The sequence below is a fragment of the Urocampus carinirostris genome, chromosome 15 (genome assembly GCF_059441175.1).
Source record: "Urocampus carinirostris isolate Australia breed hairy pipefish chromosome 15, RoL_Ucar_1.0, whole genome shotgun sequence".
NCBI lineage: Eukaryota > Metazoa > Chordata > Actinopteri > Syngnathiformes > Syngnathidae > Urocampus > Urocampus carinirostris.
Genome location: NC_142363.1, coordinates 7,467,687 through 7,495,279, shown reverse-complemented (window position 1 = coordinate 7,495,279; position 27,593 = coordinate 7,467,687). Strand labels below are relative to the sequence as shown.

Genomic DNA, 27,593 nt, shown 5'->3' with positions numbered 1-27,593 from the left:
CAACCAATGATTGCAGCCCTAAGGTTAGATGCATAAAACGCAACAAAAACAAATAATAGAGAAGAAAAGTGACAAAGTAATACCTTGATGGAAATCAAAGCCCTAAGTAATGGACCATAAAGGATAATTTGAGAATCAGGAGCCATTTCAATCTCTACATGAAGTCTGTCTGGGGGAAGTTCTGATGGGTCCGTTGGTATTCTGCAGTGGCCAGCTGAGGCAGATGTGTAGTATGAGTGACTTGGGTGTCCAGTGGTTTGTTCTGGGGGCCGCAAAGCTGACAGCATTGATTCCTCTATTTCAGACACTGCAAGAGGAAACACACATTATTGTTAAGAAGATAAATGTGTGGTAGAATTGCAAGAAACTTACATGACTGCTTGAGTTGCTCATCAGCTTTTTGGGGATAAATTGGGTGCCATGTGTAGTCAATGATGAGCATGAAGTTTGGTACACTCCAACAGTCAATCCAGCCAGCTCTGTCGATGAAATATTGAGTAGGCATCAAAATGCTGAGGTAACTGTTCTGAATAAATTAAAAAATTAAAAAATAGCTAAAAATAAACACAATAGGTGCTAGACGGGCTCAGATATTGTGAAATAAACAAAGGGCTAAGTATCTCTTAACAGAACTTACACTTGTAGTTTTTCCATCACTTCATTTAATTTTGAAAATATCAATATTGATAAACATTCATTTAAAATTAGTATCGTTTACATTAAAGAAATATATGTATACGGTTAAAAGACATATGATAATACATTTTCTAGCATACTGAATCAACCCATTCAGTCAGACAAGAAGGGATAATCTTTAATGCAAAAAATAAGCTTCCATTGGCAGGTAATTTTGCTCATTTTAAATATTATTTTATATTTTCTATTTATATACTTTTTTTAGTCAAAACAAATAACTAAAAGAGAGCAAAATCATCCAACATACAAGAGCAGAAAAACTTATTATCGGTATTTTGGTTTATTCTACCTATTTTATTGAAAGCAATTCAAGTCAAATAACTGAATAGAACTTCAACGCTCGTTGATTGTTGGATAGGCTAACTGCCCTTGACAATTGTCCATCACATACTACACAAAACCAAACACACACACCAATCATTTGGAACCTCATTACTATGTTCGGATTTTTTTTTTTCGTTGATAGCTTTTGTGGTCGTAATTGTGCATTAGAAAAGGAACTGAGTTGAAGCACAAATGCTTGCAAAGCCTGAAATCGACATTATATGATTGTGGCAACTGAGCGTCCGGAATTATGCTACACTTCAATTAAGCAGGTGTAATTGAATGAACAAAACAAAAAAATAATGTAAAAACTATTTATTGAATTTTCTTTTTTTGTCGTTTCTTTCAAAATCATTTTTAGTAAAATCAGAAAAATAATGACGTTTTGTTTCGTGCAAATTTGCATGATTACTTTTCTTTACCTATTTTTTAATCCATTAAAGTTTTAAATCAAAGAAAATTAACAGGATAAACATGTTAGAAATATGACAATGTTAGTCAAAGAGAAGTGTATATGGAGTGTGGCGGGTTATTTTTTCTCTTTTAATGAGAAAAATAACATGTACAAAAATAAACACTTTTCCCTGGGGACTCACTCTGCATGAGTCATGTTCCTCCACCGGGACTTGTTGGGTTTAGGTGGCGGGGCACTTTGATTTTCCCCCGGCATAAACATGTCTGGGAGCTTGACATTCTGGTAATCTTTGGCAAGGGTGAGGAGAGGGTAACGGCTGGGGTGGCACTCAGGCAAAGATAGTCGCATGTCGGTATCCTCTGCCTAAAAACATCGAAATATGAATATTTTCAGTCATACACAGTTGAAGGCTGTTATAACATCAAATACATTTAAATTTTAAGAAAACAACAAAAATGAGCAACAGGAAGTATTTTTACCTATGGCAAAGGGGAAATTCATTACACATAATTGCATAATTATGCAAATGCGAATGTGAATTTCCCTTCGGGGTTGAATAAAGTATCTATCTATCTATCTATCTATAGAAAATGTTTTGAAGGGTGTACTTTTAAAGCAAATTGTATCTTAAAATGAACTAACCTTTAAGTTGAAGCAGGTATGGCAGGTAGTTGGAACGAACTCATTAAAAGGCAAGATGAAGTCTATATTGAGTGTCTCGCCACATGCCGCCAAGTAGACTGAAGAGATGATATTGCAGAGATTAAAACAAGAATACAAGACAAAAGTCTACAACCTGTTAAGCTTAAACTTTAGTTGACACTCAAAATAAAGTGAAAAGACAAAAATGGATTTTGAAGCTCCAAAAAGGCCTGGAAGAGAAGCCTTTAGATAAGAGATTTGACCCCCCTTTTAAAGGCCTACTTATCAAATCGTTAATGTAGGTACCTTGCATGGCTAACTTGCTATTGGTGTGTGTAAATAGGTATGATTAAACATGGTTTTGGACCCCATTTACCGGGTCTAAAAAAAAATAATAATAAAATAAAATAATTTTTAAAAAATAATGATAAAATTGTTTTTTTTTTAAGCATTTTTGAAGGGGCGTCGCTACTTCGCAGATTTTCACTTTTCGCGGGTGGTTTTGGTCCCCATTAACCGGGTCTAAAAAAATAATAATAATGAAATAAAATATAAAAAACAAAAAAACATTTTTTTTTTTTTAAAAGCATTTTTGAAAGGGCGTCGCTACTTCGCAGATTTTCACTTTTCGCGGGTGGTTTTGGTCCCCATTAACCGCGATAACAGAGGGATTACTGTAAAGTGTTTTGATCGGCAGGGGGACACGACCAGGATCAACATCGGCTTTATCCTGTCTACCCTTTTAATCCTTCTGTGGTGTCACATGTTTATCAAACTTGTTGATTTTCAATTTATTGTAATCTTGTATATGATGACCAGGGGAAAAAATAAAAATGTCAATCAATCAATCAAAAAAATCTTCCTCACCATTTTCCTGTTGCTTGGTGGAACAGTCGATCCAGTTGTGCTGATTTGCTGCCCAGATCATCTCAAACTGGTGAAAAAGTATTTTGAACGTCCAGGAATATGGAACAAACGAGTAAATGTCTGGGGCATTGTCACTTGCCCAATCTTGAATCAAATCTGTTAGGTAAACAGAACAATAATAATCCCCTTCACATTTTTTACAATTTTAAGTATTTTCATCTGAGGTTTAAATCATACCGCCACGCTACAGTGTGCATGTTTCCCCTCCAACTCACCTGTAAAAAAGTTTTTCTGGGCATAGATGAAATGATAGGTGGCCTTGTACACCTCAATCTCACACTGCCATGACTGTGGCATGTTCCATACCCGGGGGTAGCTCGCGATCACATGGAACTGGAATTTTGGAGGCAAAGAATTATAGACTTTTCACCATATTTTAACTGCAGTTGCTTCAAACCATATTACATAATAACATTTATTAGATGAATTTTAAAAATGTGACCAATCAGCTGTAGGGGCACATGTGTAATCAGACACTTACAGCTAACATCTCTGCCTCAAGGAGGGTCCTGTATTGCATGCTGCTGGTCGTGTCGACATGAAGTAGCTGTCCTTTAATAGTGGGTGAATAACCTGAGGGAGGAAAAAGGAGCACTATCATTTATACAGTACTTAGCGAAAATATTGTCCCCTCAAAAACTTTGTCAGGCTTCAAACTTAAAGCTAAAAAAGAAAATATTCTCTAAGAAACACAATAAAGAAGTGGAATCATTTTTTTTGAAAATTGTATTTATTGTAAATGAAAAGAGTTGCAAAAATATTGGCCCCCGTTCTCAGCCAACTGACTACAGAAGTTCCCTGATGACATCTAATGTATTCAATATCAACATAAATGACTAACAATGACAAACAGAATGCATTAAGTCTCAGTTTAAATGCATCTGCTATGGAATGGGCTCAAATGTCTGTGTATGCAGACTCTGGAGGGCAGACAATATTAGAGCACACCAGGCAGGTCCGGAAAAAGTTGTGCTAAAGTTCAAAACCAAAATTAGATAAAAGACGATTTTGCAACATCTCTCAGAGCACTGTGCAAGTGAAAATATAAAAACCCAGAGAGCATAAAACAATTACAAACCTACAAAGACCTGGCAATACCTCTGAACCTTTAGCCCTATCAAAGAGAAAACTAATCAGAGAAGCAACCATGAGGCCAATTATCGCATTGGTTGACCTGCAGGCGTACACAACTGAGGTGGGACAATATGTGCCTAAGATGACTATTAGTTGTGCTCTGCATACATCTGCCCCTTATGGAAGAGGTTCAAGAGGTGTAAGAGTAACACTGCACATCAACCTCCTGTCAAGCATGCTGGTGGCAGCATCATGCTTTGGAGTTGCTTTTCTTCAGCAGGTACTGTGAAGATTGTTAAAGTTGATGGGAAGATAGATAGAGTAACCTTCTAACACAACACCGACCCCAAAAGAAAGCAAAATCTACAATACAGTGGTTTAAAACAAACAATATTAAGGTGTTCAAAGATAGATACATAGATAGATAGATAGATAGATACTTTATTCATCCCCGCAGGGAAATTCATATTCCCAGCAGCATCCCTGAGCTGAGAACAGTACAATAAAGCCAAAAGAATACAATATACAAATACCCAGTGTGACGTGCAAATGCCCACTGTAGCGTGTTATATAGAGTAACTAAATAGTGCTACACAGAATACATATTGCAGTAAGATTCGGTAATATCCAATGTAGGTGGTGTGGTTTAATGTGGGCCTTTACTCTGCCGGGTGGAGTTAAAGAGCCTCATGGCATGAGGAAGAAAAGATCTCTTCAGTCTGTCCGTAGTACAAGACAGTGACAGCAGTCTGTCGCTGAAACTGCTCTTCTGTCTGGAGATAATGCTGTGTAGTGGATGCGATGGATTGTCCATGATTGACCTCAGCTTTTTTAGTGCTCGTCTCTCAGCTACTGTTGTTAGGCTGTCCAGCTCTTTGCCCACAACAGAGCTCGCTTTCCTAGCCAGTTTATTGAGACGAGAGGCATCCTTCTTCTTGACGCTGCCTCCCCAACACGCTGCCGCATAGAAGAGGGCGCTTGCCACTACTGTCTCATAGAATATTTTCAGGAGCTTTTTGCAGATGTTGAAGGAGGCCAGCCTTCTGAGGAAGTAAAGTCGGCTTTGCCCTTTCCTACATAGAGCTTCTGTGTTGGCAGTCCAGTCCAGTTTGTTGTCCAGCTGCACACCCAGGTATTTGTAGGTCTGGACAAATTCTACACATTCTCCCTTGATGGTTACAGGAACCGGGTGAGTTCTGGTTCTCCTGAAGTCCACCACCATCTCTCTGGTCTTGGTGGTGTTTAGGTGCAGGTGGTTTGCGTCGCTCCATCGGACAAAGTCCTGAATCAATTTCCTGTACTCCTCCTCCTGCCCGTTTCTGATACATCCCACGATTGCAGTGTCGTCGGCAAACTTTTGCACATGGCAGGACTCAGAGTTGTACTAAAAGTCCGATGTATATAGAGGGAATAGGAACGGAGAGAGAACGGTCCCCTGCGGAGATCCTGTGCTGCTAACCACAGTGTCCGATGTACAGCCCCCCTGTTTCACATACTGGGGTCTGCCTGTCAGGTAGTCAGTAATCCATTCTACAAGGTGTGAGCTAACTCCCATCTCTGTCAGTTTCCTACTCAGTAGCAGAGGCTGTATGGTATTGAAGGCACTGGAGAAGTCCAAAAATGTAATCCTCACAGCCCCCTTCGCCCTATCCAGGTGAGAGAGGGATCGGTGTAACATGTATACTATAGCATCCTCCACTCCCACCTTCTCCTGGTAAGCAAATTGCAGTGGTCGATGGCGTGACGGACCTGTAGCCTCAGGTGGTGCAGCAGCAGCCGCTCCATGGTCTTCATCACATGTGATGTCAGGGCGACCGGCCTGAAGTCGTTGAGTTCCTCACGTCTTGATTTCTTTGGGACTGGGATGATGCAGGATGTTTTCCACAGCTGAGGGACCCTCCCCTGTTCAAGGCTCAGGTTGAAGATGCGCTGTAGAGGGTCTCCCAGCTCAGACGCACAGGCTTTCAGCAGTCGGGGGGGGATACTCCATCCGGACCAGCTGCCTTGCTGGTTCGTAGCCTTCTCAGCTCTCCACACACCTGGGCTGAAGTTATTTTTAGTGGGGGGATGTCTTCCATGTTAGTCTCCAGAGGGGGAGGGGGAAGGACAGCTGCATTACTCAGGGGTGAGGATGAGGCGGAGTGGTCAAACCGGTTGAAAAAGTTGTTCAACTGGTTGACTCGCCCCACATCTATATCCACAGCCACACCCTGCTTAGTGCTGCAGCCAGTAATTGTTTTCATCCCTTCCCACACCTCCTTCATGTTGTTGTTCTGCAGCTTTTTCTCCAACTTCCTCCTGTACTGTTCCTTCCCTTTCCGGAGCTGGACTTTGAGCTCCTTCTGTACTCGTTTTAGCTCCTGATGATCACCATTTTTAAAGGCCCTCTTCTTTTGGTTCAGAAGGCACTTGATGTCGCTCGTGATCCAGGGCTTGTTGATGGCATAGCAGCGTACAGTCTTTATAGGAACAACATTGTCCATGCAGAACTTAATGTAGTCAGTAGTGCAGTTTGCCATCTCCTCAATGTCCCCACTGCTGGACCCTAGCAGGACATCCCAGTCCGTACATCCAAAGCAGTCTCTCAGAGCCTGCTCTGCCTCGGTGGACCATTTTCTAAAAGAGCGTGTGGTTGTTGGTAGCCTCCTCACTTTTGGTTTGTACTGTGGTTCAAGCAGAGTGACCAAGAATGACCAAGCCAAAGTTCAGACACCACTTGTCATAGAGCATTTGAGTAAAGATCTAAAAATTCTGTGCACAAATGATTACCTGAGGAACTTGAGCTCTTTTGTATGGAAGAATGAGCAAATATTTCTGTTTCAAGACGTGCAAAACTTATAGAGGAACACCCAAAAAGACTTGTAGTTGTGATTGCAGCAAAAGAAAAATGTATCAAGAATTAATTCAAAAAGGGCCAATATTTATGCAAAGCCTAATTTTCCCCCCAAAATTGTTAGCGCAATATAAAATGTTGAATAAATTTGGTTTCTTTTCACATTTGTGTCTCACATGTTGTCAATTCTTAGATAATATTGAAGTTTTTTTATCTATAAATTTGAAGACTGGAAATATGGCAATATTTTAAAAACTTATTAGGGTGCCAATACTTTTGCATGGCACTGTATCGGGGATTTAACTGACCAGAGATTGTCAAGTCTGTTAAAACATGATAGGTATTTTGATTGATACATAATGTTAACTGTTTGAAAACATTTTGAGCTGCCATGTTAAAAAAGTGAAGCCGAAAAAGTCAATGATCATTCTTGCACTTTTAACATTAATTCATTCAATTTCTCATATGTGTAAAGCATGATGTAAAATATTTTGAAATCACACTCGCGAGGCAGATGTGGACATATTTTTACACTGCGACATGTCAAAGTATTTGGTTAGAATAAATCTTTATTCATAGAAAACTAATCAAGGATATTCAGACTTTCCTTCCCTTTGTTTTATTTATCTTTTATTATATTAATATGGTATTATTTCACCCTAAAATAAACGCAACCTCTCAAGTATGACACCTGCTCACTGCAATGAAACAGCCCTCCCGCGTAGAGAGGATAAAGTGTTTCTATTTTATAGCTTATGATTAATATTGACCTCATTTCCTACTATCTGGCTGGTGGCTGAGTGAGGGAGAACAAGCCTGGATGCTGCACAATTACACCTGCATAGCATGTATTGTGAAGCTTAATCGTTGCCGTCTTGGACCTTTGCACAATTTTAGTTATTGCTTTTGTTATCTCTTGATTTTGACTCAGTTTTGTCTATTGGTGCCTGCTCAACATCTATTGTAGCCTTGTCGTCCTGGAAGGGGGATACCTCATAGGGGGGTCGCATCTCAAAGTTCCTCATTTTACCTCATGTTGTTACGCCCTCCCCGCACCCACCAGAGTTTTTTCTGTGTTCATATAAAGCAATCAGATGAGTAGTTTCCTTCTTGTGTTTTACAATAAATGAGCCTTCTGCGAAAGGAGGGGGGTGTAATTCTTCGAGTCGATCCTGGAAGCATGTACCTGTGATGGAAGGGGCTATCAAAAACCTAAATCTTCGACTCGGAATGTTTTCTTTTCTTCTTTCTACTACGATCTCAAGTTTTAACCTTGAGAAGATTATCAAAGCTTGCACCTCTGGCACTCTTGCTCAGGATGAGTAACACATTGTGGTATATGACCCCATCAGAAGTATAACTGCCAGTTGGAGTTTAACTTTAAATGATACTCTTCATCTGACATGAATCGTCATTGGCTTTCATTTTACATATACACAAGCTTAGTCAAGTTATGGACATTTTAGCGTAAAAGTCGTACCAGTGTCTCCAACGGTCATGGGGATGTTGACTTCCAAATAAGAACCAGCACCGACATTCACATGGATGGCATTGGTTTCCTAGTAACATAAGGTCAAATCAGAGAAAGCAAGTTTGCACCAAGCTGAATGGTTTAGGTTGCCACATATGCTCAGAACAATACACGTTAAGTTAGTAAAACACTGTCACCATAAAAATAGGACAGCATGTAATTTATCAAATTATTCAAAAGATCAAGTACAGCACAACATTGAACAGGTTGTGATATTCTTAACTGATAAGGTTTAGCGTGATGAAGGAAAATCAATAACAAGGCAAACAAAAACACAAAGAAAATAAATAAATAAAAAACGTTCAAGGTCTCATACCCTGTTTTTCGTAAAAAGGAGATCAATGGTGGCATCAGCAATTATGTTCATTCGAAGCTCAAAGGCCTGGATTTGCCTTGGGTGTCCTGGCTGAGCCATTTCAGTGGACTTCATGTCCTGGTAGTCCGCCGGCAAGAAAAACTTCCATAGACAATCCCTTTCAAATACATATATATAATTTTTAACGGACAGTGAAAGTGTCAAGCATCATGCCAACTATGAATTCATAACATCATTTGTATATGATTCTATACTCAATGCTTCCTTGCAAGCTATTGTTCAGGCACCTTTGGCGATCCGCCCATGGGCCGTAATTGAAGTCAGTTCCTTTCCCACAGACAATGTCTAGACCCCAACAGGGAGGAAGGTCCTGAAGCTTGTCAGCCTCGCTGGGTGTCTCAGCTTCCTCTCCACTCTCTTGCTCCAATGGTACCACACCTGCATATATGGACACAGAAATTAGTTCTTTGGCACAATGAAAACATGCATTTTAAGAAAATAATCATTACAGTATATTTAAAATTGAGGGGGGACACATGCAAACTGTCAATAAAATGTATGTAATGAAAGTAAAATTTCATATTAGATGCTTGCACCTGCTCATCTGAGTAGGGATTATACACTTCTCAAAACAACATTGTCTTTATTTCGTTTTGTGAGTATGTGCATTTCATACCGGGCTCATCTTGGTAGTAGTAGATGTCCACATCATTTGACTGCATGACCACAAAGCCTTCGCCCATAAGCCTCGGTGGTCTATAACGAGATTGCAAAAACGTTATTACATTTTTGTAATAGGGTCACGGACTCAATAATTTTGCCATCGGCTTGAGAATCATTACTGAACGAGTTTTGAAAGCATAAAAACTATCGTGAAAAGCAATCAAGAACGTTTGAAGGTATTCTCAAATTATTAAACATGCAGAATGTGAGGAAAGAGAACAAATTTTACAAAAAAATCAAATATATTTCATCTGTATATTCCAATTATTTTTCTTAAATAATGCATTTTTGAAGACAACATGTCCTGTTTTTGTCATCCTGAGCAGTGACGTAATCGGAGTAACACCAGCACTCCAGCAAGCCAGTTGCCATATTGTTAAGATGTTAATTAGACAAAAAGATTACAAATGTTGTAAGCGTAGTTTTGGTGTTTTTTGTGGAGAAAATCTAAGCGTCATGTCGTAGGTGGATGCAGTGATGGTACAACAAAGGGGTAGCAACCAAAAGGGGGCTATCTAGCAAAATAAACACACAGAAAGCTGTGAATAAGGGGCCAATATGGGTCTACTGGGACTGATCAATGATAAACGTCCGCTGCCTGGGCGGAAAATCGCAAGGCTGGCTTGACCAAAAATAACAGCAGTGAGCAGTCAAGCTAACTCGGAACCTAAAAGCAATAAACGACTATGGCGACTCACGGAAAGCCGGCCGGGGAACTCTGCAAATACATGGTGGGCGGCCAACGAATGCCAACAGGGTGCAAAAAAAAAAACAGGAAAGAATTTGGCAGCCCAGACACAAAAGGACAGCTAGCCGGAAAAAAATATACCATCAGCGACACACGTGGCAACACAAACAAAAAGCCACAATTACCTATCTCCAAACAGAAATAAGTGATATGCAATCAGTCATATTTGTAGCCGGCCTCCCGTGTTGTGTTAATGGGATTTGCTATTTTAAAAGTGTTGCGTTCCTTCAATGACGTCAAAGCTCTACAGCAAACAAGCCGAATGGGTCAACGTCTCGAGTCCCCAGGCGCGTAGAACATTTTGCAACATATATTAGAGTTCCCCCAGGAATTTCCCATTTAAATTTAAGACTGTTTAAGAAGTTTTCCAGGCCACATTCACAGAAATTTAAGACATATCTCGCACCTTTTCAAGCATTTAGACGCGGGAGGCAGGCGCAGAGTCATGACGGACCCCGACGCCACTTGGCCACGACGGAGGGGACTTAAAAGCCCCGCGCCGAATGTATTGCATACCCGGCTGCTGAGGTATTGTTTGCACTGGCACCATGAAAGGAACTGGCCTGGACTAAGGGTCGTGAGCGAGACCGTGCCGGGGTCGGCGACGGACCGACCCAGGCGCCGAAGGGACTTGCGAATCGCCGCCATTGAGAGGACGGGACAGAGTACCTATTATACAGTTATTAGCTCTATAACGCAGTAAAGACAGGGACAATTCAAGCGATTAGAGGGTTGAATTTAGGACTTAAAGACAAAATGTAAGACTTTTTCAAAGCCTTAATTTGCAGATTTCAAATTTGAGACTTTTTCAAGGTTTTAAATCCTTGAGGCAACCCTGTATTTGCATAACTTTGGTAAGGAACACTGATTGTTCTGTACCTAATTGAAAATAAAGTTTCTGTTTGGGAATACCTTTAAGGGCAATACTTTCCAGTCACATTAATGGAAACATTACGCAAAAATAAAAGAAAAATTTGCAGTTGGAAAGAAATTGAAAAATCTCACTCATCGGTCTGCATGCCAACATAGCGCGGGCTGGGAACAAGCATGACTCGCACGTTCTCCAGTGAGCCCTTTACTATGTGCATGTACTGGTCCAGGTGGCTGGATGGAGGCTTGGTGGCATAAGTCAGAAAAGCATCCTCAAAGTTCAAGCACAGAGTCTGCGGGAGGTGGTGATTCCCAAATGCTAGACGACCCTTAAAAAGGAGGAAGGAGATAGAATATATACCATGAGAATTACTGTCTCGATTACTGTAATGCACCGGTCTTACAAAGTCTAGAATCAAGAGCCTGCAGCTGGTAAAAAATGCAGTTGCAAGGCTTTTGAGTAAGACAAGAAAGTTTGATCATTCTACCCCGGTTTTAAGTAACCTGCATTGGCTCCCTGTCAGCTTAAGATGTGATTTTATGATTCTCTTGGTATTTTCAAAAATTCTGCATGGACTTGCCCACTCATATCTTTCAAATATATGTTCCTGCTTGGAGCCTTTGCTCAGAAAATGTGGTCTGCTAGTGATGCCAAGAGCCAAGAAGAGATCCGCAGGTTTAAGAGCATTCTCTATTTAGGCCCCAGTGCTGAAGAATGCTCTGCCCTCAGAGATCTGATCTGCTACCTCAGTGGAACTGTTTAAATCAAGACTTAAAACACACTTATATTCTGTAGCTTATGAATGACCTATGTTTATTGCTGACAATGTCTGTCTATTGCAACATGCATTGCATCCTGGTTATCTTAAATGGCGTCCCTTTTTGAAGTTCCTTCATTTTTCTAACGCTGAGGTTTTGAGTTTTTCCTTGCCCGCGTGTAAGTTTTAGATCTGGGATGGTGTAATAATTGTCCGTAGTCTGTAATAACTGGTGGTCCGTGCAGCCCTTTGAGACTTCTTGTGATTAAGGGCGTCAGACTATCATATGATTGAAAAAAACAGAGGTAGGGTTTTATAATACTGAATATTTAACTGATTAAAATACAGGAGTGTGATTTTAACAGAAAAATAAGCTTAAAATGTCTTTGAAAAAAAAACACTATGTACTAACCAGAAATACATGCAGTGAGCTCATAAATTAGAACTTTATATAATTAAACACTTTAAAAGGTAAGTAATTATTGCAGTATACAAATAATTACATATACAGGGTTTGTACACCTTTTTACATGGCCAAATTCAAGCACTTCATTGGGACTTCCAAAGATATTTTTCCAATCTTTCCAGTACAGTTAAAAGAAAAAGAAATCTGATGTGAATTATGTATTTTGGAGAGACACAAATGTACCTGCGATTTACATATGAGAATTTAGATCTTGCGTGTGAATTCATCAAGACCTATGATTTTTAGATCTTGAGCGAATATATTTGTTTTTCAGAAATCTCTCCCCATGTAAGTGTTGGGTAAAAATGTAAAAGTAATATGATGCTTACATTTTCAGTTGCCGGAAGTTCTTCCTATTACAATTTACCACTCAGACCCGCTTCCTAATTTTTTGCATTGCCCGGAATAAATGTTCATAATTGATACATAAAACTTGTACCGATACAAATTTCATAGTGCCCTGTCTAGGTGTACCATGCACCTGTCCTCTTGGGTGTGTCCTGTAGAGGGTCATGCACTACATAGGACAATGCTATATAAACTGATACCAGCTGCTGTTAATCAAGAGGGAAGAAAAAAGCGCAATGGCAAAGCGAAGCCGCAAGCAAGCAGTGTCATTTTAAGGCAGGCTTGTTAAGAACCTAAAACTCTAGCACTTTCTGTTTCTTTAAAAAGCAGTATTAAAATCCAAGCATTTTCAAGGATTTCGAGCACTGTTACGAACCCTGCTAATGAAAACTATGTTTGGCAAATAGATTCAATTATTGAGAAATTATTTAGTGTTTAGAGGAATAAAAATTTGGGAGAAAATAAAATGTTTGTGTTTCCATTACCAACATACTGAACAAAATGAAGAGAAAGATAAATTACAATCCAAAATGGGTTTTTTTATACATACGGTGGTGTTGCAAAAAATGTATAATTTTTTAGAGTGTATCTTTACTACAACGAGATTTTGATGAAATGCACACATTTAAATATTATTAAATCACAGTAGTTTATTATTTTTGACCATTTTTTACATACATCACCAAATAATATTATTGAAACGAGAAACTTATCATTGTCAATAATTTGCTGACCAATTATTGTCAAACAAAATCTGTTATTGAGACAGGCCTAGATACAAGTTACTGCATCATTTATTTTATTTAAGCAATAAGAACACATTAGGGAGGGGAACAAAAACATTTCAGTATACACTATATCAATAAATGAATCAAAGCAGTTTTTTCCAAACGATCGCTAATTTGTAAAATAAACAATACTCACTGTACTGATGTTAACTTTGATAACAGGGATGAGGGATCGCCAGGACGATGTGGGGTCAGGATTCTCCGCCTGAATATTTACACTGCCAAAGAATCAAAACACCCTTTCAGTCTCTCAAGTCTTTTAAGTGCCTATAACCCTAACCCAGCTGCTTTTAACAAGCCAACGTCCCACAGCAGCTATGTCAAACATGGGCTGGATACGGACAGTTGAATTATCTAAGCAGGCCATCATAAAATGTGGGTTTTTTTTTTTTTTAAATAAATGCAAACCGAATGCTCTTTCTAGCCACAGTGTAGTGAGTTGGTTCAGGTGTATAACTGCATTCACTCAACTGGTAAAATAAACCGGTTATCAAATTCAATGTCAAACATGAAAATCTTTTTTTCCCCATTGTTTGTGAATAAATGTGTGTTGTTTAGATAATATAACAGCCTGAGATAGAAAGTTTGGATCCGGCCGCAGAACCAAACTGAGTTTGTCATCCCTGTCCGACAGTCAGGCACACCAAATGTGAGTTGAGCATTTCTGCCAGTTAGTTATGACAAAGTCAATGGAGCTTGTACAGACAGGTGTCAGTGTGTGAAGTGTCAAAAAGCAAGCATGTGTTTTTCTTTTGCCACTGAAAGAGAATACAATTAAGATCTATGAAACCAAAAGTTATGCCTCAAGGTCAGCTTCAAATAGCATCCAATACAGAGCCATAAAGAGAATAGGAAGTAAGGAAGTCTGTACATGTATTGGTTTACAGCAGTTGACCTCTCAACCAAGGAGGCATAAAGTCAAATTTAAATAACCAGAAGTTAAAATGAAATGTTCGAATTAGCATCTCTCATGCCTTTTTCTAGCCCAGTGATTTTGAAATAGTGAGGGGCGCTAGAAGGTTTTTCCCTCATCTAATTTTGTGCTTGTTTAATAATCCGTGACTTTTACCATGTCCGTTGCCATTGATCATTAAAAATAGCATTAGTTAATCATCGCTACCTAAATAATGCACGCCCAAACCTTTGGCTCCCACTCCATTTTTAAACATGAACAATTGTATGCTTGTGTGTACAATGCACCTTAAAGGTTGTGAAAATACTGTATATGGATTGGAAAAAATATTACGTCTCACAATATTCCTGGCACAACGAAGCAGTTAGGGTTTCAGTCTGGACAAGAAAAACATTGGCATGTGAAACAGTCGCTGATGTTATGCCAAGTTTACACACAATTTGTTTCCAAACTAAAAGGGCATAGGGCCTGTCCATCATTCATACATTCGCCAACCACTTATATCTTCATAAGGGTACCAGTGGTGCTACAGGTCATTCAAACTAACTTCAGGCAGTGGGCAGGAGTTCAAAGCACTGTGTGCCAGCCAATCATCGGGCACTAAGAGACAACCCTACACACTTACACACTCACACACGCACTACAGACTTGCTAGTTCTAGTGAGGGTGATGTAGACAATGGTCAAGACAAATGCTCGGCACCGTGGGGAACTGGAAATGAGTGAGGTCATCAATCAGCAGATTATGTATCGGGCTGAGCAACAGACCAGCTAACCCTAAAATTTAGGACACATGAGTATAGTTGCGCACAAATGGCAGCCTTTTTTGGATGTAGAATTTTTTTAAATGAAGACGGAGAAAGGCAGGAATGATAAATACATGAACAGAGAAAAAAGAAAAAACTGCATTAAAAATCGCAAACACAATATTTAAACAAAAAGAAACTAAAACAAACTATAAAAGCAGGTCTTACCGTTCCAGGGGCTTGTTTTTTCCAACTCCTTCATTGTCTTCATCTTTCTTCAGTCTACTAAGTGTCGGCTCCAGGCCGAAAGTCTCTTGTAGTTGGGCATAAAGATCAGTCCGATTATAGACATGAAACTCAAAACCATTAACCGTCACGTATAGCCTGGTCTCCGCCTTGGGATCTGTAAGCACAAAATCAATCCATTCAATCAGATGTGGCTTGGAACGTCATACACTCCTGTTTTGTTTCTGTTATCTACTTTGGGAATTTCTCCATTCCGTCCTCAATCCATTCCATTTATCCCTTCAGTCATTTCACAGTCAAGTCCTTCCACAACTGTTTTTCGATGCGTATTCAAATCACAGCCGAAAATAAAGGTGTGCAGATGCAACTCTGGATCCATTTTAACGCGCCATTTTTATGCGCGAGTGTGCATAATCAATGATTGACTTTTGGAAACAAAAGTCAAACATTTACAACTCTTTCAAAATGTCTAAAAGTTTAGCCAAACCAAAATACACATTTTCAAATGTTTCAGTGTTGTAAACTGGTCGTCTCCAAATGGCCACTCTTAGAAACGCCTTAACCTACCCTTGGAAAAATGTGTAAATACAATGTTTAGTTTTTCAGATTGTGTTCAAATTCGACAAGGTATCAGGTAAGGCTTCAAGCTATTGCCTCACCTGTTTTCCGGCTAATATGCCCATGCTACACTCATCTGCAGGCATTTGATTAGAAAAAAAATTCAGGCGAGAATAAAAACGTATTTCTGTGTGTTCCAACTTGGATTACTCAATGTTAGTAGCATATGCAGTGATCATTTTAGTCTGGGACAAAACTTCTGAGTGTTACCTTTCAAAAGAGACGAATAAACGTCCATATTCTTCAAATGTTTGAAGAATAGCATTCAATCTCCTTTGGGTACGTCTTGGATTAGGAGTTTAGGCAAATTTTACAGGAATGTTCAGGGGTTAAAATCTTTATGACAACCTCAACCAGTGAAATCAAATGCAGAAGCTATTTCAGCACTTAAAAATCAATAAATAAATATAAACAGCTAATGTGATGACCAACGTGTTAACAAATTATATGACAATTAATCTAAATGTTTGAATCCTTGAATGACCCTTCTTACCATGCTGTTTCTGTTTGGGGTTATACATTTTCCACCAGCGGAATATGAGAAAGCCATCCTGTATCCTGCGTGAAAAAAAATTAAACAATGGTTAACATAATATTGCGTTCACTGATTACAGAGACCAAAGCATTGCAGCAAATACAGATTACCTGATAGACAAGTCTTGGTTGATATAATAGACATCTCTGAACATGACCTTTCCTGACAGCACAGAGAAAGAGAATGACCCTACGGAGCAATACAAGAGAAGTTTTGTGTTAGAAAGTTGCTTTTATTTGTTGTAGGTTTTTTTTAACATCTTTATAATTCTTTATATCAGGCCTACAAGACAACACAAGTGTGGAGCACAATAAAAATGAGCAGTCTTCTAAAAAATATTTCAAATATGTCAACTGGATATTGCAATGGCAGGCACCAAACCCCAAGCTAACCACCCACAGATGCCGAAAAATTCAGGGCAAGCAAGGCGTTGGAATTAAACCAGTGCAGTTTGTACAAGTGGGCACCCCTGTATTGGAAGATATACTCTGGCTCCTCCGAAGAACCCAAGAGACTGGGACCGAATGAACTTTCCTTGCTTCTGAATACGTTATACTGAGTCAATTGGTAGCCACAGTAAATGGCAAATGTCCCCCTACCAAGCAAAAATGTAGGGACTGCAAGAGACACGAGTGTAATACAAAAATGTACAAATATGAGACAATGGGGAAAAATTGCGGTAATGGGCAAATTTAATCATTAACGGTATTCTCAACCGGATTTTTTATTTTAATCTAGGCACAGAATGTCTATTGTTCCACCCCACAGTTATGCAAATATGTTGCAAAATATTCCATGCACTGAGGAACTTGAGAAAATTAGTCTCAAAGTTGACCCATCTGGCTTGTTTTTTATTCCCATTTAGTCTGGGTGCAATGAGTGGTCGTTTACAAACCACAAAGGTAAATTAGACGTACTCCATTTTTACACTTTTTTACACATTGCCACACTTTCGTAAGGTGATCAGAGTATTGCACCCACCTCCTGTGTTGCTTACGTAATGTGACATAGGCGGGTGACGTTTTGACTTTCTCCAATTGGCTTCCATATCAACCAAAGCGAAAATAAAATTAATCCAACGTTCTTACAGCAGAGGGTTCTCGTTAACATGTGGTACGTAGCCCCTCAGACCTATTCGCACCAACCACTTTACTTCAGATCAAAGATTCCTCCCCAAACGCCATGATCGCATTTGATGTGTCTGTAGAAAAAAAGCAGCTCCCGCTAAACTATCTGCCAGCGCAGGGAGACGAAAATAGAACTTTATTTTTATTTTATCTCTGTTAGAATAGGAAAACTTTGTATTTGTATAATTGTGTTTCAGAAAACATATTCTATCATTTGAAGTTCTTAAATTGAGGATTTCCTTTCCGTACACTTCCTGACAGTTGTTTATCTTAATACGCTTATTTAAAAAGTGATTGCAAGATCTGTCCATCCATTTGGTCATCAATCTATTCATCCCTCTATCCATTCATCAATCCACCTTCCAAGCTGTAACAATATTGTAAAATAACACGAAGTTCATAGAACCAACGTGTCATAGTATATGGTCACGGAGAGACACTTGCATCTTAATACTTAATTTAGCACACCTTCCATTTATAATGAAAAAGCAATGTGCCACACAAAGTATTGCTATGCAATATAGTTGCTGATAAACTTACCAATATGAATGTAGCCATCCTTGTAGAGTCTGTTGATGATGTACGTAAGGATTAGGCCAATGTTTCGAGAGTTGTAATATGTTAAATAGATGATCCATCCACAGGATAGAATAGTAGCTTGAAGAAAAAAAACACAAACAACTGATTAATTACCAATATTTTCTCAACAAAGGAAGAAACAAACATGAAAATGTTGAGCTATTTTAATCCAAAAATAAGATACCTCGCCTCAATGCAAACTTGCTCATAAGATTGAAAATAAGATCGCAGGGAGTGCACTGTTTTAAAAAGACATAGCAAACTTAAAAGGCTTTAGTCAATTAAAAATACTTTAAACAGTTCCGTTAGGTGTTGTAAAGAATAATTTATTTTCATAGACTCCACCTAACAGGATTGTTTTTTCTTCATCTTTATTTTGTGAATAATAAGTTTTTTTCAGCATCACACAACAGAACATCACAAAATCTAAGAGTCACACTCGAAGAATACATATCTCCCCTATGTATGGAGAATTGTATTTTACCATTGATTTCTCTACTCTTATTCTGGAAATATCTTGCTGCTAAATGTCATTGCATTGTTTTTTCGTTGCATTGTTGTTCCTGGTTTATGGTCTTTTTTATCCGATCTTTTTTTTTTATGCTTTTATTACATGTTTATCATTTGAGTGTCACGTCGAAATGAATACATCATTATGAAAAAGCAGAGACAAATTCTAAGCTTAAGTGATTTTAATGAATTGATCCCCTAACAGTCTAAAGGCTTTGAAATTCGTAATTCTCCGGTTAGATTCTGAGTATGCCACACACAATTAGAAATGAGAGAAAGGAGGGGAAAAAATAATTTGACTTAACTTTACCAAGTTTTATCATTGATCCTTTTCAAATGGCATTATGGACATTATCTAACACAGCTGCTGTATATTTGTATTTCCATTAGCACAGCAAGCAAGGGTAAACGCAGGATCAATTTGATTTCTGGGGTTAAAGTTCTTTATGTAAATACAAACATGCTACAATACAGAAAACACTGACCAAGTTTTAGACAGTAAGGAAAAGAAGAAAACAAAAAAGGTTTTATTACAAATTGACATAATAGAAATATTTTTTGTATCAGCAACAGATGATAAATCTCACAAGCTGTAAAATTGCATATATGGGTCAGTATTACCATACTAGAAAGTAACTTTACCAAGCTTTATCATTGATCCTTTTCAAATGGCATTATGGACATTATCTAACACAGCTGCTGTATATTTGTATTTCCATTAGCACAGCAAGCAAGGGTAAACGCAGGATCAATTTGATTTCTGGGGTTAAAGTTCTTTATGTAAATACAAACATGCTACAATACAGAAAACACTGACCAAGTTTTAGACAGTAAGGAAAAGAAGAAAACAAAAAAGGTTTTATTACAAATTGACATAATAGAAATATTTTCTGTATCAGCAACAGATAAATCTCACAAGCTGTAAAATTGCATATATGGGTCAGTATTACCATACTAGAAAGACTCTGGCAGGTCGCCTGGGTTTAACTGGTACCGCCAGACACTCATAAACTTTTATTATTCAAATATATAACGTGTTTGAGTAAACCAAATAATATGTTTGAATATATATAAAAATGTGAAGTTAATCAAAATAACCGTTAAGTTTCTCATTATATAAATGATCGTAAACACTATGGTATGTAATCGTGCTCGGTATTTCCTCAAAGCGCAGATTCTATATATGACAAAATTCTATGGGAAACATTGTGGGTGGTACAGTAATTAACATTGGACACATGCTGATTATTTTTTTCTGTCATCAATTATCTGCACCGCTTATCCTCAGTAGGGTCGCGGGGGTGCTGGAGCCCATCCCAGCTATCTTCGGCCAGTGGGTGGGGGAAACCCTGAACTGGTTGCCAGCCAGTCGCAGGGCACACAGAGACAGACAACTCACTCGCTCATTCACACCTAGGGGCAATTTGGACTGGCCAATTAACCTGACATGCATGTGTTTGGAATGTGGGAGGAAACCAGAGCGCCTGGAGAAAACCAACACAAGCATGGGGAGAACATGCAAACCCCGCACATGATGGCTGGTAGCTGGATTTGATGCTATGACCTCAGCACTGTGCCGCGGACGCGCTAACCAATCAGCTTATGTTCTGCCTTTTTTTCTATCATATATCATTCAAATAATTATCTAACAAAAACAAAATCATCGTTTTAATTAGAGAAAATATGCAAATCACTTACCCACGAGCAGCCATATGAAGTTCGAGTTGTGCTTGGTAAGAAAGTCATCCAAATCCCCTAAACTCGGGAAGGTGCTTTCGTTGTTTTTAGAACCAAGCACATCCATGGCTACTGGCCCGCTATTTGACGTTGACAACTAAAAGATAACATTTGAATTCAATAAAGAAATGAACATTGGCTTGGGTATTTAAATATTTTAAACACAATAAGGCAGTTAAATATTAAATATTTGGACATAGTTGTGAAAAACACTGAGTAGAATTAACCCGTTAAACGAAGATAGTTATTTCAGTGGTGCAATGGATCATTACTCATCTGTGATTTCTAAGGTTCGAAACATATGTGGATCACTTTGTCAAAAAATAGAATGAAAAGTCTAAGACATGTGCAATTCTGATGCAGAAATATTAAGACGAGAAAAACAACAGAGGAGTTTCAGAAACATTCATTTAAATCCATTTAAGTGTGGGTGCATGTGGTTTCTCTGTCAAATATGAAAAGGAGTTAGTGGATAGAACCATAACGTGTATCCACACAATTTATCTTCAGGAAAGACATAAGTTCTGCCTAAGTTACCCTGAGCTTCGTCTGTAAAAATTAAACAGGGGATCTTCCAAGGGAAACGAGAGCTACATTATGTAATGATAAATCTTCATTCAGTCACGGCAGACTAAGGAATTATTTAGCTCGAAATTAGTCGGTGCAGATGGGACACTTTAGATTGTATGAAAAATTATTTTATTACTAAACTCTAAAGAATTAGTACAGTAATCAGTTGCATTTTGTAATACTTTAGGATTATATTAATATTTTTGCTGTTTTTAGTAATAGGGACTAATGCTATCAAGTTGCTCGTGTGTCACTATCAATATATTTTTATTTTTTTATTGGGGGTTGAGAATTATATTTTTCAAAATCTAACATTTAAGATACACATCAATTAAAAAGTTAAATAAAAAGATGTATATTTATCAACAAAATCTCAAGAGTTTTGTTGTTTAACTGCAACAACAAATGCACAGAGTAGTTAATTAATAATGTGTGTGTGGAGAGGTGTATTTAAATAGTACTTAATGTATTTTTATGTAATGCATTACAATAATAAAAACATAGCTCACTTGAAAGACATTCGATCAATCCATTGCATTCAGAATTTCTGGCAACTGGCAAGGTACTGCTACAATGTGTATAAATAATGCGTGCAATGAATGTTTACTGTGCACATTCAGTTATGCTGATGGGTCAAAAGCTTAAGAAGTGTTGCACACAAACACAAATCCCTCTTAATCCATAAAAATGTTAAGGTGGGGTGCGGCGGGTAAATACCATGAGCATTTGCCATTTTCTGATTGAGACAAAAACTCCCTGAGTGATGTAGAAAGGTGAGGACATTATGCGCATATGCAGAATGCAAAACAATGTAAGTTTAGAGCTTAAGTGAGTCAATAAAGTACATATTAAAACAATATCAACATCGATGGGGGACAAAAAATACAATGTGTAACAGACCGAAAGGTGCACCTAAAAGACCCAAATTGGACAAAAAATGTGAAAGTGCGCCTTATAATCCTGTGCACCGTATAAACCAGAATATACGTAGATATATTAAATAATACTGCATACAGTAACTGTTCTACTTTTGAGAAACATATCGAGTGGTCTTTGAGTACCCTCTTGGTTAATTGTTGCTAAAAGAAAAAAAGAGAAACGCAACACTCAGACAGTAGCTCAGATGCCAACTTTCGAAAGCTTGTTGCAAATCCTCTTTTGTACTCTTGTTTGAATTGTTGTTGGAGAATACTTCACATAGTAACTTTCTGCCTTTAACAAAGATATATGTGTGTGTGTGTGTGTGTGTGCGTTCTTCGAGGCCCTGTTGATGTTGACATGTTTTTTGATGGTTAAACTCAGTTTAGTGGTGAAACCAGATGTCATAATGTCAATTTAATGTTTTATGAAATACAGAGACCCCCCCGCTTCTTTGCGCTTCCGGAAGCACTCTAGATTGCTTTCCATTGCTGAAAGGTGAAGCCCTCCAATGTTGTTGTACTTTTCATTCAATCAACTGCAATTCTGTGTTGTGTGTTTTAAGTTGTAGATCTATAGTTGTGAGTTTAGATACAAAGGAACATTCCTGGCGGAATACAGAGATGAGGAGGGTGGGGTATGAGTGATGCGGGAGATTGGGAATATTGCGTCTAGTTAACTTTGTGTTATTGTTGCTATTCTTATATCAAAATTGTTATTGTTAATATCATTACATTTGTTGTTATATCATTGGTATATTTCGTGGGGAAGATGAAGGGGTAGGTAATATAAGATTTGCTTCTTACTACCCCTTTTTGAACATATTATATAACGTTATGATTTACTTATGTGATTTTTTTTTTATTTTGTGTGTGCATTTATCAAGGCAAATGACTTTAGGATCTTGAGTAAATCGTGACTGTCTTTGTGGAAGCTGAACAATACGACTGTAAAAACCTATCAGACAAACCTCTAACCATATCACTGTTGTGCAAAAATGAGAGACATGTGTAGCTTACACTTTCAGTTGCAGGAAGTTCTTCCCATTACAATTCACCACTGTAAAACGCTACATTATTTGTTTGCACAGTCCATAATAAATGCCCATAATTGATAAGAAATGATTACAATAATACACATTTCATAGTGCCCTGTTTAGGTGTAGCATTCCCCTGTTCTCATAGGGTGATCACACATTATAGATAATGCCATAAAAAACTAATGTCAGCCGTCATTAATCACAAGGGAAGAAGCAACGCAAAGGCAAGCGAGGACACCAAAGAGCCGTGTTGGCCTCATTTAAAGACAGACTTGATGAAAAACATGGCAACAATATCAAGCAATTACAAGCACGTCCCCAAAAGCTCAAGCACTTTTCAAAAACTTGAAAACACAACGTTAAAATTCAGGCATTTTCAGGAATTGAAGCACCCGTACAAACCCATCGTATAAGTCTCTTACTTTAGTCAAAGTAAACTTCAGGCTCTACTATAATAACTGAAAAAAATAATTTTATTGCAAAGAAATCACGGTAAGGGTCTTGAAATCCGTCCATGGTGAAGTGTACCTTCAACTTTGTTTACACTGTGAAATTTTACAGCGACAACCCCCCCATGGAGTATTCCAAACATTAATGTTATTGCGTGTTATCACGTGATAGTTTATAGGGTAAGAAAACAGACAGGTAGGGAGAAACCGTGCCTCTATCCTAACTATACCTGAGATTTTTAGGTAATTTCCTTGGTAGTGTAGTACTCTCTATGTAGTCAAGCATGAGCAAATGAATGCCCGTATTAAGGGATAATTATTAAAGGATGCAATCACACTTCCGACAAATTGTATTTCTAATTTAACACCAAAACCAACATTTAATGCTAAATACCATAAAGTTAGCACAATGTTAGCTGGCAAGCTAATGACAACGGGCCGCACCCTGCAACTTCACCTTTAATAATGAATATAATTGAGTAATTAAATGACACCTCATTACCTCAATGCCTTCCTTAAAGGCCTTTGTTTCATCGTTGCTCCGTTTTCATCCGGCAGTTGCTGTCATTTTTGGTGCCAGGCATGGAGAGACTCCATCCTCAGCAGAATATTTACCTGGTTTACGGCCAGGCGACATCTTTTCCGGTAGTGACGCCAGCAGCTCACAAACGACCAATAGCAAAACAAGACGGGTTTCGGTTTGACCAATGAGAGAGCAATGTGTTGAAAAACAGCTGATCAAACCAATCAAAATAAACATCATCGAAGTTGAGCGAAACCAGCGTTGATTAAAACATTTTTTAAATTTAGCACGTAAATAAATGCGATCATTCATGAATTTGTATAAATTATTCATAGGATAAATATATATCAGACTCCCCAATTGGTTATATTTTATATTTTAATCTAGAACAAAGATTGCAATTATGTGTTGTGGAAAATATGGCCAACATTGTATTCAGGAGGTGTTAATACAAGCATTTTGAGATTTTTACTATTATCAATTAATATCACATGATGAAGTCAGAAACATATATTTTGCATCTTATTTTGGATTTTTTTTGTTGCCGCAAATTGTACATTTTCAACTTGCTTGAAAATGATTTATATGCAGGCAAAGGCTCTGTGTTTTTCTGTTCTAATACATTCCCCCCAAACGAGATACAAAGTCGTTTTAGTAACGCTTGCATTTCTTGAGGGGGGACATTTTTAAAATTTCAATTTTAAACATCCTTCCAAGATGACATGTATGTTTTTGGTGTTATGTTTTTTCGAATAGTTTTCCCCGAAATGCGACTAATACTCCACTGCGACAGGTATATGTTTTTTTCCTTCGTAATTATCCATGTTATTGGCTGGTGCGAGATTTTAATCCGGAGCGGTTTATAATTCGAAATAACGCTACTTGAAGTTGACGCTCGGGCTGCACGATTAACCGAAATCTAATCGATATTGCGATGTGATGTTGTGCGATTGTGTTTTCGCAGCACCCTGCAGTTTGAGCCTTGTGTGAGCAGACAAAAGCCCTTCCAAAGTATCTCCAAAAGAGGGGGCTGTTTTTTTTATAAATGGAAATGTGAATTCAAACAAAATTTTATTTTTATACTGTTGGGACCAATCTAGGAAAAGAACATAAGAAGTTAAATGAAATATTCCAGGGGATTTTATAAATCAATGGCCCAGTTTTGGTGTTTAGCCCTCAGATGCATGACATACAGATGCATGAGTCGTGGTGGAAAAATTGTGGTTTAAAAAAAAAGAAATACAAAAGGAATCATGTCATAAACATGTTCTATGAGGAATACCTTGAATATGACAAAATAACAATTTTTTTTTTAATTTGTTTATTGTTCTTATTAATATTATCTTTATTTTATTTTTTTAATTGTTTGTTAATGCAACATCCATTACAGCCTGGTCATCCTGGTAGGGGGATTACCTAATGTGCGGTCGCTTCTCAACGTTTCTTTATTTTCCTCATGTTGAGGTTTTTGAGTATTTCCTTGCCTTCATGTGGGTTTTAGATCAGGGGATGGTGTAATAATATTCTGTAGTTTGCAATAGTCTGTTTTCTGTACAGCCCTTTAAGACTCCTTGTGATCAAGGGCCCAACAAATAAACATGACTTTTCATTACACTATTGTTCTGCTGCCCTAATCTTTCATTGGAACATTATTTTTATTATCATTACGTGGGCCAGATTCTAAACACTAAGTTGTACATATTTTCTCCTGTTTATTCTGACTGTTTATTACCTTATTTTCAGTGGTTGGTAGAGTAGCCAAATATTTGACTCAAGTAAAAGTACTGGTACTTCAGAATAAAATTATTCAAGTTCTGCTGGCAGAAGCTAGCCCAGGGGTCTGCAATCCAAAATGTTGAAAAAGCCATCCATCCATCATCTGCACCGCTTATCCCCAGTAGGGTCGCGGGGGTGCTGGAGCCCATCCCAGCTATCTTCGGGCAGTGGGCAGGGGACACCCAAAACTGGTTGCCAGCCAGTCGCAGGGCGCACTCAGACGGACAACTCACTCGCTCATTCGCACCTCATTCGCATGTCTAATCTCGTTGCATACAATATTTCATTAGACACTATTCTATTCTATTCTATTGGATTCTATCCCACACGCCTGTACAGTGGTACCTCTGCTTTTGTTCATTATTGGGGTAACTTTGTAACCTAAAACATTTGTGGGTAAAGTGTTTTGTATCAAAAATGGTTTGACGATGTGTCTGGAGCACTTGTAACGTTTATCAGGGGTATGCAGAATGTTTGGTAGGGGTGAGGTTTGTCCTTTTCCCTCAGCCAAAAACCAAGTGGACAAAGGCATGCGGGAACCCTCACGATCCACTCAACGTGAAGATGATAGAACAAAGTTACAACCGGAACAAAGTAAATTTTTCTGCAGTAAGTTTTTTATTTTTACTAAATTGAAGTTTACGCTTCTGTTGGGTTAGTTACACAGCACCCTATCAGGCTTACAGCATGACGTGTATCTCATCCCTGCCCAGTTAATTTGGTGTATTACCGTGAAATAGAAACCTAAACTCGCCTTGAAAGTCCCCGTAAGGGTTCGTTTTGTCATTGTCAAGACCAGAACAGAGACAGGACCCACTTGCGTACGTTTCTCTCAGTTTTATTGGGAAGAAGTGAAAGGATTGCACACACAATCCGGAGATCGCTGGTCGCGGGGAGCAGGTTGCTTAGACGCGGAAGTGGTATTTCCGTGGCGAGCGATGGCGGTGTCGGGAGCGGAAAAAACAGGTCAGTAGCCGGGACAGGAGAGCAAAAAACGTGGTCGAGATCAGAAACTGGGTCGAAGCCGGGAAACAGACGAGGCTAGAACAGGAGTGGGTCAGGGTCAGAAGGCTTGCCTAGCGTAAACTGAGGTTCGCAGACGGACTGACAACCGGTGACAGAAAGACAGAGGTTTAAAGAGTGACAGGGAGCCAATCAGAGTCTGAGGCAGTTGGCGCCAAAGGAACAGGCAGTAATCATGACAGTCATAGGTTATGAAGTTATAAAGTTATCTGCAAAAACAGCCTAAAGAAAGCTTTGCTTATTTTATAGCATTAGATGCGCCAAGAAATAAGAGCGAGGTGACGTATCTAAAACTCAGTAAGGTATTTTAGAAGGGAATACAATAAAATGTGTTTTACATTTGCAGTAATAGTCTGTCAGAGCTGACAAATCTGAATCAATTTCTATGTAATGTCGGTACGGGGCTGACGTCTTCCTTATAGATCGCCAACATTACAAGGTTATTAGCGTCTTTGGGCCATCTTGATGCCATGAATATAACTTTTTATGTAATAGTTGAGACCCTTTGCTACAGTATTTTGAGATACGTTTACATAATAAGAAAGAAGTTATACGGCTATGCTATCAGTAACAGTTACTAAAGAATCGCTCGCTGTTGTTTCGGCCGCCTTATTTGCTCTGCATGTGATACATGGATACCGTAACTATGTTAGGCGCGGCTTAGAGCTCTGTGTCGGATCTATTAATTGAAAAGGTCGTGTCCGCATGCCCAGTGCAGCCTGCCCTTTCGGATGGGTTTTTGGGTTGCCACAAGATAAGAGAGAAAGAGAGAGAAAGAGAGAGTAAGAAAGAGCGAGAGAGAGGGTGAAAGAGGTACACACAGAAA

The 27,593-nt window shown here is 38.5% G+C and overlaps 1 protein-coding gene across 1 annotated transcript in view; it reads right to left on the bottom strand.

Annotated features, from left to right (window-relative positions):
• bltp1 (bridge-like lipid transfer protein family member 1) overlaps window positions 1–24,072 on the bottom strand; it is a 124,890-nt gene extending 100,818 nt beyond the window's left edge. The window contains exons 1-19 of the mRNA XM_088353945.1: window positions 23,948–24,072; window positions 20,431–20,566; window positions 18,184–18,300; window positions 16,627–16,705; window positions 16,475–16,539; window positions 15,346–15,520; window positions 13,596–13,677; window positions 11,235–11,428; window positions 9,435–9,514; window positions 9,046–9,196; window positions 8,759–8,915; window positions 8,392–8,470; window positions 3,486–3,577; window positions 3,220–3,337; window positions 2,945–3,100; window positions 2,078–2,175; window positions 1,617–1,798; window positions 373–479; window positions 84–307 (exon numbers count right to left, since the gene is read on the bottom strand). Coding sequence (XP_088210071.1) covers window positions 84–307; window positions 373–479; window positions 1,617–1,798; window positions 2,078–2,175; window positions 2,945–3,100; window positions 3,220–3,337; window positions 3,486–3,577; window positions 8,392–8,470; window positions 8,759–8,915; window positions 9,046–9,196; window positions 9,435–9,514; window positions 11,235–11,428; window positions 13,596–13,677; window positions 15,346–15,520; window positions 16,475–16,539; window positions 16,627–16,705; window positions 18,184–18,300; window positions 20,431–20,536 — 2,262 coding nt within the window. The 5' untranslated portion in view covers window positions 20,537–20,566; window positions 23,948–24,072. The remainder of the gene's footprint in view (window positions 1–83; window positions 308–372; window positions 480–1,616; window positions 1,799–2,077; window positions 2,176–2,944; window positions 3,101–3,219; window positions 3,338–3,485; window positions 3,578–8,391; window positions 8,471–8,758; window positions 8,916–9,045; window positions 9,197–9,434; window positions 9,515–11,234; window positions 11,429–13,595; window positions 13,678–15,345; window positions 15,521–16,474; window positions 16,540–16,626; window positions 16,706–18,183; window positions 18,301–20,430; window positions 20,567–23,947) is intronic.
• Between the last annotated feature and the right edge of the window lie 3,521 nt (window positions 24,073–27,593).